This window comes from Rana temporaria, chromosome 5 (assembly GCF_905171775.1).
Source record: "Rana temporaria chromosome 5, aRanTem1.1, whole genome shotgun sequence".
In the NCBI taxonomy this organism is placed as follows: Eukaryota; Metazoa; Chordata; class Amphibia; order Anura; family Ranidae; genus Rana; species Rana temporaria.
The window spans coordinates 158,077,108-158,092,246 of NC_053493.1; the positions used below are offsets into that span (position 1 = coordinate 158,077,108).

Genomic DNA, 15,139 nt, shown 5'->3' on the forward strand with positions numbered 1-15,139 from the left:
GCTGGCCTATCGGCTGCTCACACAGCGCAAACTCCCATTATGTTGGATAAATGAAAGTAAGGCTGTACCAAATAGCGATATAGTAGTCACAGGGCCACCCTCCGGTGTATAGCCCCTTTTAAAAGTGGTATATAAAGTACAATGGTCTCTGGGATGCATATCTTAATCCCCGCTTGGATTCCTGGGCTGTATGATAATCGGAGAAGTCCCAGATGGAACACAGAGGTGAATGGAATAGGAAGTATGCTGGAAGGATATGTATTATTTCTGCATTACTATAGCTGGGGTAGGGGGATAGAGTCCTGTGTTGCACTCTCCTGCACATGTAGGCAAAAAGCTCACCACTCCTCGATAGTGCATCAGGCTGATTGAGTATCTCGTCCTCTCACTCATCAGATTTCCTCTGTACAGAAGTCCTACAGTAGCTTTGTGTTTAGAGCTTACCTCCAACCACTTTGCATATTATTTTATATATACTGTGATTCTGTACTATGCTGCAGAAATCTCCCTCCACTGAGTCTGGTTTGCAACCATTTTAACACTGGGCAGCTGAAGCTGCTGCCTGTTCACTTCCTGGATTTACACAGACACACACCTTCACCTCTGCAGCTCTCATTGGCCCTCTTATGGGATGCCTTGTCTTTACACGCACGTGAACTTTAATGGCATCCCAGTCGTAGTCCGTAGGGTTCAATATTTAGTTGGCCCACGCTTTGCAGCTATAACAGCTTCACTCTTCTGGGAAGGCTGCCCACTAGGTTTAGAAGTGTGTATATGGAAATGCTCGACATTCTTCAGGAAGCACATTTGTGAGGTCAGGCACTGATGTTGGACGAGAAGGCCTTGGCTCGCAGTCTCCGCTATCCCAAAGGTGTTCTATCGGATTGAAATCAGTACTCAAACCAGTCAAGTTCCTCCACCCCAAATTCACTCATCCATGTCTTTATGGACCTTGCTCTGTGCACTGGACCAAATCATTTGGTGGAGAGGGGATTATGGTGTGGGGTGTTTTTTTTTCAGGGGTTGGGCTTGGCCTCTTGGTTCCAGTGAAAGAGAAACTTCTAAGGCTACAGCATACCAAGACATTTTAGGACAAATTAAATGCTCCCAACTTTGTAGAACAGTTTTGCGGTGTCCCCTTCCTGTTCCTCAACATGACTGCGTACCCATGCACAAAGCAAGGTCCATAAAGACATGCCTGAGTGAGTTTTGGTGGAGGAGACTTCACTCTGGAGACTGCAAGCCAGGCCTTCTCGGCCACATCAGTGCCTGACCTCACAAATGTGCTTCTGGAAGAATGGCCAAACATTCCCATAGACACTCTCCTAAACTTTGTGGACAGCCTGCCCAGAAAGAGCTGTTATAACTGCAAGGTAGGCCAACTCAATATTAAATCCTAAGGTCTAAGATTGGGATGCCATTTAGGTTCATGTGCGTGTGAAGGCAGGTCTTCCTATACTTTTAATATAGTGTAGCTCTAGGAATGCTTGTAAATTGCATTGTGTTTAACCATTTAGGGATTAAGGTTCCCAGTCTATATATCCACATTTTCTCCTTTATGGATACAATTTTTATCTAAATCACCCTTCCTTGGCTCCCCCCCCCCCGTTTCTCAAAAAAAAATCTAAATAAATCTCACTCGCGGCTCCCGCGGTTCACCAAAAAACCCCCCCACCCCGCTTCTCAAGAATTTTTGGGAAAAATTTCACTCGCGGCCCCTCAAACCCCCCCCTTCACAACTTATTTTTCAATAAATGTCACTCGCGGCTCCCGCGGTTCACCCCCCCCCCTTCCGCTTCTCAAGATTTTTTTTGAATAAATGTCACTCATGGTTCACCCCCCCCCGCTTCGCAATAATTTTTTCAATAAATGTCACTCGCGGATCCCCCCCCCCGCTTCTCAAGAATTTTTTCAATAAATGTCACTCGCGGCTTCCCGCGGTTCACCCCCCCTTCTCAAGAATTTTTGGAAATAAATGTCACTCGCGGATCCCCCCCCGCTTCTCAAGAATTTAATTCAATAAATGTCACTCGCGGCTCCCACGGTTAACCCCATCTCCCCCCCCCTTCTCAAGAATTTTTTTAATAAATGTCACCCGCGGTTCACACCCCCTCCTTCTCAATACATTTTTGTCACTCGCGGCTCCCGCGGATGCCCCCCCCCCCCCCCCCCCTCTGCTTCTCAATAATTTTTTCAATAAATGTCACTCGCGGCTCCTGCGGTTTTACCCCCCCCCCCCCCACACTTCTCAATAAATTTTTCAATAATTTTATTTTTTTAATGAATTGCGATCCAACCGCAGCCCCCGCTGCACACCCCCGCTTCTCAATATTTTCTAAATGATCCGCACTCGCGGCACCGGCGGATCACCCCCCCCGCTTCACAATATTTTATAAATGAGACGCGAACACGCTGCCCCCCTTCTCAGTAATTTTTTAGGTCCTTCGATCGGCAGTAGCTGCCAACACCCCACCTTCTCAGTATTTTAAATGAGCTTCTTCACGTCGCTACTCAGTGTCTTGTGTCTTCTATGATGGCTGATCGGCGGCAAACACCCCCCCCTTCTCAGTGTCTTCTTTGATGGCCGATCGGCAGTACCCCCCCCCCCCCCCCGCTTCTCAGTGTCTTCTATTCTTCTATGATGGCTGATCGGGAACCCCCCTTCACAGTGTCTTCTTTGATGTCCGATCGGCAGCACCCCGAACAAGCCATGTCTTGATATACAAGTAGCCTCACGTAACAACTGAGTATAAAAGAGAAGATCGGCACCTCCAAGTGTAGCAAAATGGTTACATTTAATGAAGGTACAACATTTAGCAACTCACATGGTTAAAGCGGAGCTCCACCCTCAAATTAAACTCTGCATCAGCACTTTCTAAAAAATTTCATTAGCTGAGTAAAAAAAATAAAATTTTTTTACATACCTTAAAACGGTAGTTGCTAGGCAGACTTAGTCGCGGCCCCCCCGCTTCTCCAAAAAATTTTCAATAAATGTCACTCGCGGCTCCCGCGGTACACCCCCCCCCCCCCCCAGCTTCTCATGATTTTTTTGAATAAATGTCACTCGCGGCTCCCACGGATCCCCCCTTCACAAAATTGTTTTCAATAAATCTCACTCGCGGCTCCCGCGGTTCACCCCCCCCCCCCCCCGCTTCTCAAGAATTTTTTTTAATAAATCTCACTCGCGGCTCCCGCGGACCCCCCCCCCCTCCTCCAAAAATGTAAACTAAATCTCAAGAATTTTTTGAATAAATGTCACTCGCGGATCCCCCCCCCTTCTCAAGAATTTTAATTCAATAAATGTCGCTCGGTTAACCCCATCTCCCCCGCCTTCTCAAGAATTTTTTGAATAAATGTCACTCGCGGCTCCCGCAGTTCACACCCCCCCCCCCCCCTTCTCAATAACTTTTTCAAAAAATGTCACTCGCGGTTGCCCCCCCCCCCTGCTTCTCAATAATTTTTTTAATAAATGTCACTCGCGGCTCCTGCGGTTCACCCCCCCCACACTTCTCAATAAATTTTTCAATAATTTTATTTTTTTAATGAATTGCGATCCAATCGCGGCCCCCGCTGCACAGTGTCCCTTTTAATGGGCGATGTCATTGATTGTCATTTACTTTCAGCGACCGGCAGCAGAACCCACCCCGCGCTTATCAACTTTTAATGTGCAATGTCAGTGTCATTTATATTCGGCGATCGGCGGTTGATTGTCATTTCTCTCCATTTACTTTCAGCAATCGGCAACCCCTCCCCGGGTTATCAACTTCGGAGATCGGCAATCCCCCCCCCCATGCCCGCTTATCAACTTTTAGTGGGCGATGTCATTGTTTTTTTATTATTAACTTTTAATGTCATTTACTTTCAGCGATCGGCAATCCCTATCCCCTCCGCATATCAACTTTTAATGTGTTATTTCAGGAGAGGTTTGCATAAGGGGCGGCAACTTCGTCTGACACTGCCGTTGCTGTGGAAACCTGACCTGAAACCTATTACACTGCTTGTGCAGCACTGAGCATGTGCAAGGTCTGCAAAACTGAAATCCAGGAAGTCATACAGTCTGGCTTCATATGCCCACACTTAAGATGGCCACGGCCTAATGCTAGTTTATAAAGTGTCTAAATGCTGTAACAACCTAACAAAACGGGACCTTAGTTTTACAGACTAACTTACTAGAATACAGTAAGCTTGTGTATTACAGGGGTATTTATATTTAAAAAGTGAAATTGTGGCCGGAACTCCGCTTTAATGATTAAAACTGACACATCTAAGTATGCAGGGATCCAGGGTAAAGCTGTCTACATAGGCCATCCTCTGCACCGCTATCGATGTCCTCCTTTCCACGCTGCACTCCACGAGCGCTTCAAGCTTCCCTTTCAGGGTAGTCTTCTCAATCATGATTGCAGACTGACATCGGTGAGAGCCGGCAGTGTGAGAATGGTCTATGTGGACAGCTTTATCCCAGACTTGGATGTGCCTGTTGTAATCATCAACCATATGAGTTGCTAAATGTTGTACCTTCATTAAATGTAACCATATTGCTACACTCCTCTCTTTAAAACTCTGTAGCTCCTGCTGGATTTTGCTTCTAATCCCCTTGTGGAGGCTGCCATTTATGGATGGACATTTTATGGTTACACAACATGGTCTCAATGCTATAATCTTTTTATATGTACTATAAACTGAAATGAATAAATGGTCGTGGAACGAATCATCTGAGTTTCCATTATTTCTTATGGGAAAATTTGCTTTGATATACAAGTGCTTTGGATTACAAAATGTTTATGGAACATTATGCTCGAAATCAAGGTTTTACTGTATTTAATTGTGAAATAATTTAACCACTCGCGGGGCACTTAAACCCCCTTTCTGCCCAGGCTAATTTTCAGCTATCAGTGCTTTCACTCTGAATGACAATTGCGTGATCATGCAACACTCTACCCAAATGACATTTTTTCCTGACAAATAGAGCTTTTGTTTGGTGGCATTAATCACTGCTGTTTTTTTTTTTTTTGCAAAGAAAAAAGGCAGAAAAATGTTTAAAGAAAACAAATAGCAAACCCGTTTTATAGTTTTGTTATAAAATTTGGCACTGAAGGCATTGATAGGAGGCACTGATTGGCAGCACTGATGGGCATTGATAGATGTCACTGGTGGGCTCTGATTGGCAGCACCAATATGTACTGGCAGGTGGCACTGGTGGGTACAGATGAGATGGCGGTGGCTTTTACTGTTCGGGACTGATGTCCCCTTTGGCACATGCTGCTCATGCTGTCAGCACTGTTCTATCCACCATATGGGAGTGTGCTTGTATGTTTGTGTGATGTGAGCGGCTGCTAGGTGTGGTGGAGATTTTTTGATATGGATGTATCATATTTAAAGTGCCAAAAAAGCTGTGTAATTTTTGTTAACCGATTGATCCTCATACGCAGATTAGGTATGTATCGATGCAGGGCCGGTCCGAGGCAGGTGCGCGGGGTGCAGTTCACCCAGGCGCCACAGAGGTGGGGGCGCTCAAGCGCCAGAGTGCTCCACTCCCTCCTCCTCTCTGTCTGCGTCCCTCTGGACGCCGCTGGTCACCGCCGCTCTCTCCGCCCTGTTTCCAAATCCTGCCCACCAGCCCCTCCTGTCAGACGAGCGTGAAGCGGCTGTTCGGAGTTACCCGCTCTCTCGCTCAGTGACGCTGTCGGGGGCGGGGCAATCACCGTCGCTGGTCACCCCTGCTCTCTCCGCCCTGTTTCCTGCCCAAGCCAGCCCCTCCTGTCAGAGGAGCGCGAAGCGGCTGTTCGGAGAGAGACCCGCTCTCTCGCTCAGTGACGCTGTCGGGGGAGGTCCGTGCCAGCATTTGTTCTGGAATCTGACACTATGTTTCTCCCCCCGGGTGGCACGTCTTCACACTGTCATCCTCTTATCTCCAGCTGCCGCTCGGGTGGGGTTTGTCCTGAGGGGGGGGCTCTGTACTAATGGAGGGGGCTCTGTACTAATGGAGGGGGCTCTGTACTAATGGAGGGGGGCTCTGTACTAATGGAGGGGGGCTCTGTACTAATGGAGGGGGCTCTGTACTAATGGAGGGGGCACTGTACTAATGGAGGGGGCACTGTACTAATGGAGGGGGCACTGTACTAATGGAGGGGGCTTTTTCCTAATGGAGGTTTTTTTTTACTAATGGAGGGGGTTTTTTACTAATGGAGGTTTTTTTTTTCTAATGGAGGTTTTTTTTTACCAATTCGAGGGGGGTCTGTACTAATGGAAGGGGTCTGTACTAATGCAAAGGGGTCTGTACTAATGCAAAGGGGGTCTGTACTAATGGAAGGGGGGGGGTTTGTACTAATGGAAGGGGGGGGTCTGCACTAATGGAAGGGGTCTGTACTAATGGAGGGGGGAGGTTTGTCCTGGGGGGGGGGGTCTGTACTAATGGAGGGGGGAGGTTTGTCCTGAGGGGTCTGTACTAATGGGAGGGGTTTATATTTAGTGGGGAGTCTGCACTAACGGAGGGGGGGTCTGTACTAAGGGGCTACTATAGTTGGTGGAGGGGAGGTGACATCAACCCTAGTGACGCCACTGCAGCCGCATGGTCTTCTTTCCCCCTCCCTTGCCCCTCTCTTTGCGCTGCTGTACTAGTGAGCCTACTATGTTTCTTCCCCCGCCTTCATATCGGCTAGGAAGAAATAGAATAAAAAAAGAAGGAGGATTGTGGGACATATAATCCTGAGGAATGGCAGCCCCACTGTAACACGGAAACGGGCAGCCCACACAGCATGCACAGCTGAATGGGAGAGAGAGCCAGGAGCCCGGGAAAGCTTTCAGGGAAGTGCACCCAGGACTCCAGAGGGAGAGGACAGTGCTGAGAGAACACAATCAGAGCGAGAACCCCGCTGCCCTGCGCCACCAGAGGGAAAGCAACACAGCCTGGCGCCATCCCTGGCGGGGAAGGGAATGGAGTCATTGCCAAAATAAAGACCTGGACTCTACTCAGCGTAGTATCCATTGTCAATTCAGAGTGAGCCGACTCCTGATCAGAGGAACCGTTGTTGCTGTATCGCTGGGTCAGGTGAGAGGGGCGATCTGCCATTCTCTACTGTAGTATGTCTGCAGTCTCTGACCATCTCCTGTAATATGTCTGCACTCTCTGACCATCTCCTGTATTATATCTGCAGTCTCTGACCATCTCCTGTGCCATGTCTGCAGTCTCTGACCAGCTCCTGTGCCATGTCTGCAGTCTCTGACCGTTTCTCTTGTATAATGTCTGCAGTCTCTAACCTTCTCCTGTAGTATGTCTGGGGGCACTTTCTGACAGACTCTCTAAGAGAAGCCCTCTTTGTGTGCATTAGAGAGGTTCCCCTCCAGGTCTCATTAGTGTATGCTCTTCCTGTATTTTCGTTATTGTTAAAAGATCATGGGAGGATCCCAGGGTAACAAATTCTTCTTAGGGGAGCATCTCTGTGTTTGAGTCGTTGTCATAGAAACATGTTTAAAGGGGAGGAGTTGGTAAGATGACCACGCTCATGTGGGGGCGCCAGAAATATTTCTGCACCCAGGCGTCTGTGACCCTAGGATCGGCCCTGTATCGATGTCTTCATTCCTGTGTAACAGGGGAATAAGTTTGTTAGTTGGTTAAGTTGGTTAAGGGCGGGAAGTCATAAAAGCCTGTGTGATAAACTAGGGAATTGTTTGAACTTCTATCAGGTTTCTATTGATATCTGTATTGGGTAGATTTCTTCGAATTTTTTGGCGCAAAAATATAGCAGTTATGAGGAAATCTTTTCAAAGTTGAGGAATATATAAACATTTGACTGCTGTGTTTGGGACAGTGGCAATGAAAAACATTTAGATTTCCCAGTTTCTGTTCTGATCACAATGGTCAGAAGAAAAAGCATATTTCATATGTGGACACACGAGGCAGTTTTTAGAAAAGCCTGACAGACCTTATTTGTTTCACTTTACCTAAAAAAAAAATGTTTCTGGCGTTCCACATTAACCACTTAACCCCCGGACCATATTGCTGCCCAAAGACCAGAGCACTTTTTGCGATTCGACACTGCGTCGCTTTAACTGACAATTGCGACGTGGCTCCCAAACAAAATTGGCATCCTTTTTTTCCCACAAATAGAGCTTTATTGTGGTGGTATTTGATCACCTCTGCGGTTTTTCGTTTTTGCGCTATAAACAAAAATAGACAATTTTAAAAAAAATGAATATTTTTTACTTTTTGCTGTAATAAATATCCCCCAAAAATATATAAAAAAAAAAAAATTTTCCTCAGTTTAGGCCGATACGTATTTTTCTACATATTTTTCGTAAAAAAAATCGCAATAAGCGTTTATTGATTGGTTTGCGCAAAAGTTATAGCGTTTACAAAATAGGGGGTATTTTTATGGCATTTATATTAATATTTTTTTTTTACTAGTAATGGCAGCGATCAGCGTTTTTTTTCCGGTACTGCGACATTATGGCGGACACTTTTGACACATTTTTGGGACCATTGCCATTTTTATAGCGATCAGTGCTATAAAAATGCATTGGATTACTATAAAAATGCCACTGGCAGTGAAGGGGAAATCACTGATCCTCTGTTCATACATTGTATGAACAGAGGATTAGCATTTCCCCCCCTGACAGGACCGGGAGCTGTGTATTTACACACACAGCTCCCGGTCCCCGCTCTGTAACGAGCAATCGCGGGTGCCCTAGTGGCCTGCGAGAGAGCCGACTTAGAGCTACGGGCTCTCGTGCAGGGGAGCCGACCTGCCGCCGTAAAACGACGGCGGCAGGTCGGCAAGCAGTTAAGGCACACAGGAGTAAAAAAAAACACAATAATTACTGATTTGATTTTTAGATGCATTGTTGTCTATTGAACAATGCCCGCGGTTGAGTACAGATCAACAATGAGTACAGAGCTGTAAAACAAAAATAGAAAATGTTCTATTTGAGTGCAGTAATTTGCGCCCATACATGTGTTTACACTTCTAAACGCATGCTTATGCAAGTATAAATTGGATACTTGGAAATTACAACACTGGCAATGAAGAAGAATGTTACTCATCTATACGCTTACGCACCTATACCTGTGTTTACACAAGGTCTTTCTGGAACATTTTGTTCAGGAGCAATCTGTCAACAAGATCCAGAGTATAAACATCAGTAACCTGTGTGTAACTATGGGAGCCTAATAAATACTTGGGGTTTGTAAAAAAAACAGCTGTTTGCTTTTGTTGCATGCCGTTATAACCTTTATATATATATATTTATATACTTTTTTTTTCCTGACTTTGTCTATAGTGGCATCTAGTATGTCTGATGAGAGATCCTCGTTTGCCTTGGCTTTAGAGGGATTTGTAGAGCTCTGCAAGCAAACCAGTCCTTCAAATAAATTTCTTAAACAGCCAACTGTCAAGAGTTTTCTGACTGCATTATCTTCAGTGAAAGGTAACGTGTTATAAGATCCTGTTAGCACGATCAACTTGTTTTAGTTACCTTACAGTTTGCCTAATCTCTGCTATACCATTTGTTACTGCTTATGATTGGTAGTTATTTTAAAAACCAAAATAGTAATTTTTCTTGAAGTGATGCTTATGGTTGTCAAAAAAACTTGCTATACTTATCTGCTCTGTGCAATGGTTTTGCAGAGCAGCCCTGGTCCTCTTCTTTTTGGGTGCACCGCTGGCCATCCTGGCTGTTCCTCCCCCCTACCAAGTGCTCCCAAAAGCAAGCCTCTTGCAATGGGGGCACTCGAGCAGGCTCGCTCCCGCACTGTGCTCCTGTGAATGGACGTTGACATTGGTGATGGATGATTTCGCTGCTGAGAGCAGGTTCTGACCTAGGTTTTTCAAATTCCCTGGACGATTGAAAAAGTTGCTTGGATCTTCACATAAGACCTTTCTCCACTTGGTTGCATTGACTCCATTGAAGCAATCTGATTACAGCTGCAGAACTGCTCACTCGTCAGCAGCGCATCAGGAGGCTGTACTGCGACTACATGGAAGATGGGGGCAGGCCTGTAGTTTTGCCTTTTGACACAGGACTCTGTGTGTGGCGTTCACCCTCAATTTAGCGATGCAACACGGTACAGTTGGCTGCAGAGTGCTCTGCTATCCTGGTAGTTCCATTCCCTGAAGACCCTCTGTGGATGAGTTACTAGTATGCACTGCCAAAGTGGAGGAAGTAGAAAGTTCCCTCCTAGTGGTTTATTCTACTGCCTCCCTGCTTCATGCCCTCAAATCTCCACACCTCTACGTCGAGATTGCGGCCCCTTTAGACTGTCTTGCAAGCACTTCACTCTTTGAGAGTGATTGTACCACTTGTCTCAGAGTAACATTTTTAGGGAAATGTATCAAATCTATTTCTTTCCAAAGCCGAGTGGTGGCGCTCATCCCGTAATAGACAAAAGGTTCTCAACTTCTTGTGGGTCCAAAAGTTTAAAATCAAAACACCCGGTCTGTCTTTGCATTGCTGCAACAAGAAGAGTTTCTACCCCATTTTGCCTCTGCATCAGTAGTTCCTGCAATTTGTGGTCAAAACAGCCCCCAGTTTGTTCCGCTTCTTTTTTGGCCTATTCACAGCCCCCTGGAAGTTCATCAAGGTGCTTGCCCCTGATTCTTGCATTGCTGCACTCTCAGGGAATCCACATTGAGAAGCGTTCCTCCTGGGCCCTGCTTGCCAATGTGTGCTGGACGATGCAGACCATTTAGTGCTTCCGGTGGATTCTAAACCTACGGGAATGGGTGATTGATCCAACCCACTACTTGTCTTGGGCCAAATCCAAGACAAGTGTTCCTTACCCAGGAACTAGTGTTGATCGGCTGAGCTCATTTCTTGACCCTACAGTCAAAAAAGCTCCCTGCGGACTGATTTTGCATGAGGGTTCTGTAGTGGTGCAACGGATCATCACCGATCCGTGATCCGAACGGGTGTCACCCTGTTCGGATCGGCACACCACGAGATCCGCAGCCTCGGCCATAGAAAAGACCACGGCTTCGGCCTAGCTCCGAGCGGTGGCCATCTTGGTACACCCAGCGGCGGCTGTCTTGTCAGGAAGTGACGTTTCGTCGCCGCCATCTTGCTCCTGCACAGTAATGATAGTGAGAAGGGGGCAAGCGGACATCTTGTTACACCCAACGGAGTTTTAGATTTCACATTTAGTTAAATGTGAAAACCAGAGGTGTTCTGTCACATTAGCAAGCATGTATGGTCAGCAGGTTTGCTGCTGCTTTTAAAATGTAACATGTAAACAGTCAGTCAGATTTACATATACTGTATTTAAGCATATAAGCTCAGTTTTGTGTTGAAGATAACTGTGAAATCAAACTCCGGTGGGTGTAACAAGATTTGTCTTTTTTTTTTTTTTTTGTTGCTAAACCGATAAATGATTTGATCCGTGAGTCTGGTCCGAGGATCGATCCGATCCGTGAGTTTTTTGATCCGTTGCACCCCTAGGGTTCTGGGTCCCATGCTGGTGGTAATGATTGCCCGGTTTCATTCCAGACCTCTGCAACTCAATGTGCTTTTGACCTCTGTCCCAAGACCAGCATATTTCTGACCTAGTGGCTAACCTCCTTTATTCTCCTGTTGACCTGGATGGTTCTCAACAGATGCTGGCCTGTTTGGCTGAGGAGGTGTCCTAGGGACACAGACACTCCAAAGGTCAAGGTCGCTAAGGGAGTCTAGACTTCACATCAACCTTATCAAATGGAAGGCCATTCACCTATTTGTGCTGCAATGGACCATTCTTCGGGGGCAACTAATGAGGCTTCAATCGAACGATACCTCATGTATGGCTTACATCAACCAGAAGCTGCAATGCAATTTAAGAAGCAGAGCTTCATGAACTATATCTGTACTGTATGGTTGTTTGGCTTTGTGACGTCTCAATAAATAAACCACTCATTGTGGAGTGGAAGGGAAATTATAAATGGTTTTTATTTATTTTTACAAATAAATATCTGAAAAGTGTGGCTTGCATTTGTATTCAGCCCCCCTGAGTTAATACTTTTGTAGAACCACCTTTCTCTGCAATTACAGCAGCAAGTCTTTTTTGTTATGTGTCTACCAGATTTGCACATCTAGAGTGAAATTTTTGGCCATTCTTCTTTGCAAAATAGCTCAAGCTCTGTCAGATTGGATGGAGAGCATCTGTGAACAGCAATTTTGAAGTCTTGCCACATATTCTCAATTGTATTTGGGTCTGGACTTTGACTGGGCCATTCTAACACATGAATATGCTTTCATCAAAACCATTCCATTGTATCTCTGGCTGTATGTTTAGGCTCATTGTCCTGCTGGAAGGTGAGCCTCTTCCCCAGTCTCAAGTCTTTTACAGGCGCTAACAGGTTTTCTTCTAAGATTGCCCTGTATTTGGCTCTATCCATCTTCTCATCAACTCTGACCAGCTTCCTTGTGCTGAAGAAAAGAATCCCGGCAACATGATGCTGCCACCACCATGTTTCACATTAGAGATGGTGTGTTCAAGGATATGTGCAGTGTTTGTTTTCCGCCACACATAGCATTTTGCTTTTAGGCCAAAAAGTTAAATTTTAATCTCATCTGACCCCAGAGCACCACATTCAACATGTTTTCTGTGTCCCCGTCCCCCCCACATGGCTTCTCGCAGTCTACAAATAGGACTTATGGCTTTCTTTCAACAATAGCTTTCTTCTTGTCACGCCTCCATAAAGGCCAGATTTGTGGAGTGCAGGACTAATAGTTGTCCTGTGGACAGATTTTCCCTCCTGAGCTGTGGATCTGTGCAGCTTCTCCAGAGTTACCATGGGCCACCTGGCTGCTTCTCTGATTTATGCTCTCCTTGCCTGGCCTGTCGGTTTAGGTGGACAACCATGTCTTGGTAGGTTTGCAGTTGTGTCATACTCTTTCCATTTTCGGATGATGGATTGAACAGCGCTCTGTGATGATCAAAGCTTGGGATTTTCTTTTAACCTAACCCTGCTTTAAACTTCTCCACAACTTTATCCCTGACCTGTATAGTGTGTTCCTTGGCCTTCATAATGCTGTTTGTTCACTAAGGTTCTCTAACAAACCTCTGAGGGCTTCACGGAACAGCTGCATTTATACTAAGATTAAATCACATACAACTGGACTCTATTTACTAATTTGGTGACTTCTTAACCACTTGGTAACCGCCCTATAGCCGAAATACGGCTACAAGGCGGTTCCCTAACTCTAGGAGGGCGTCAATATACGTCCTCCCAGAGAGTCAGAATTGCGCGCCCGAGCGGGCGCGCACACGCGATCACCGGCGCTTGGCGGGTCCACGGGACCCGCAGCAACACGGATCGCGGTAAGGAGCCAATGGAAGCGGCTCCTTACCACGTGATCGCGCCGTCCAATGACGGCGCGATCACTTGTAAACAAACCGGCGTCATGTAATGCCGGTTCCTCCCTCTCCTCTCTGTACCGTTCGGTACAGTGTGAGAGGAGAGGGGGGGGGGGAGCGGGCGGCAGCAGCAGCTGCCGCACTGTGGGCTGGATCTGTGACAATTGCAGTCACAGATCCAGCCATCCCTGCGCAGTACTCTGCAATATAAAAATAATAAGCGCTAAAGTATGAGTGCAATACTCTGCAATACCCCACCCCATACTCTGCAATACCCCACCCCATACTCTGCAATACCCACCCCCCCATACTCTGCAATACCCCCCCATACTCTGCAATACCCCCCCATACTCTGCAATACCCCCCCCCCCCCATACTCTGCAATACCCCCCCATACTCTGCAATACTCCCCCATACTCTGCAATACCCCCCCCAATACTCTGCAATACCCCCCCCAATACTCTGCAATACCCTCAATACTCCAATACCTTGCAATACGTCGCCTATGGGGATTTTTAAGTAGCAACGTTTGGCGCAATTTCACGAGCGTGTGCAATTTTGAAGGGTGACATGTTGGGTATCTATTTACTCGGCGTAACTTCATCTTTCATATTATGCAAAAACATTGGGCTAACTTTACTGTTTTGTGTTTTTTTAAGCACAAAACTGTTTTTTTTTTAAAAACACGCGTTCAAAAAATTGCTGCGAAAATACCGTGCAAGATAAAAAGTTGCAACAACCGCCATTGTATTCTCTAGGGTCTTTGAAAAAAAGCATATATAATGTTTTGGGTTTCTATGTAATTTTTTAGCAAATAAATGATGATTTTTACATGTAGGAGAGAAATGTCAAAATTGGCCTGGGTGCTCCAGAACGCCTGATGGTGCTCCCTGCATGTTGGGCCTCTGTATGTGGCCACGCTGTGTAAAAGTCGCACACATGTGGTATCGCTATACTCGGGAGGAATAGCAGAATGTGTTTTGGGGTGTAATTTGTAGTATGCATATGCTGTGTGTGAGAAATAACCTGCTAATATGACAGAAACTAGATTTTTTTTTTTTTTTTTACAGAATTTTCAGTCTTTTTTCTTTTATAGCGCAAAAAATAAAAACCGCAGAGGTGATCAAATACCACCAAAAGAAAGCTCTATTTGTGTGAAAAAAAGGACAAAAATTTCAGATGGGTACAATGTTGCATGACTGAGTAATTGTCATTCAAATTGTGAGAGCACCGAAAGCTGAAAATTGGTCTGGTGATTAAGGGGGTTTTCGTGCCCAGTGGTCAAGTGGTTAAGGAAATTGGTTCCACTAGATTTTAGTTAGGGGTGTCCGAGTAAAGGGGGTTGCATGCCACATTTTGTCAGAGATATTTATTTGTAAAAAGATTTGAAAATCATTTTCCTTCCACTTCACAATTATGTGCCACTTTGTTGGTCTGTCACATAAAATCCCAATAAAATCCATTTACGTTTGTAACATTTCAAAATTTGGAAAATTTCAAGGGGTATGAATACTTTTTTAAGGTACTGTAAACAAGGAACAAAATGTAAAGAGCGAATCCAATAATCCTGTTGAGAAAATACACACAAATGATCAAAGTAAAAATAATAGAGGATGAGAGTTACTGCTCATTGATCCAGATAAAAGTCCATGCATCACAAATGCCTGTCCATAGTCCAAATGTAGAATGTCCCTTAAAGGGGTTGTAAAGGTTTTTATTTTTTCTAAATGGGTTCCTTTAAGCTAGTGCATTGTTGGTTCACTAACTTTTTCCTTCAATTTCCCTTCTAAATGTTTTTTTTCTTTGTCTGAATTT

The 15,139-nt window shown here is 45.5% G+C and overlaps 1 protein-coding gene across 1 annotated transcript in view; it reads left to right on the forward strand.

Moving 5' to 3' along the window:
• The window catches only part of TRANK1 (tetratricopeptide repeat and ankyrin repeat containing 1), a 207,117-nt gene that overhangs the window by 82,152 nt on the left and 109,826 nt on the right, over nucleotides 1-15,139 (forward strand). Inside the window, 2 exon segments of the mRNA XM_040354425.1 lie at nucleotides 6,997-7,048; nucleotides 9,277-9,423. Of these exon segments, the coding sequence (XP_040210359.1) occupies nucleotides 6,997-7,048; nucleotides 9,277-9,423 (199 nt within the window).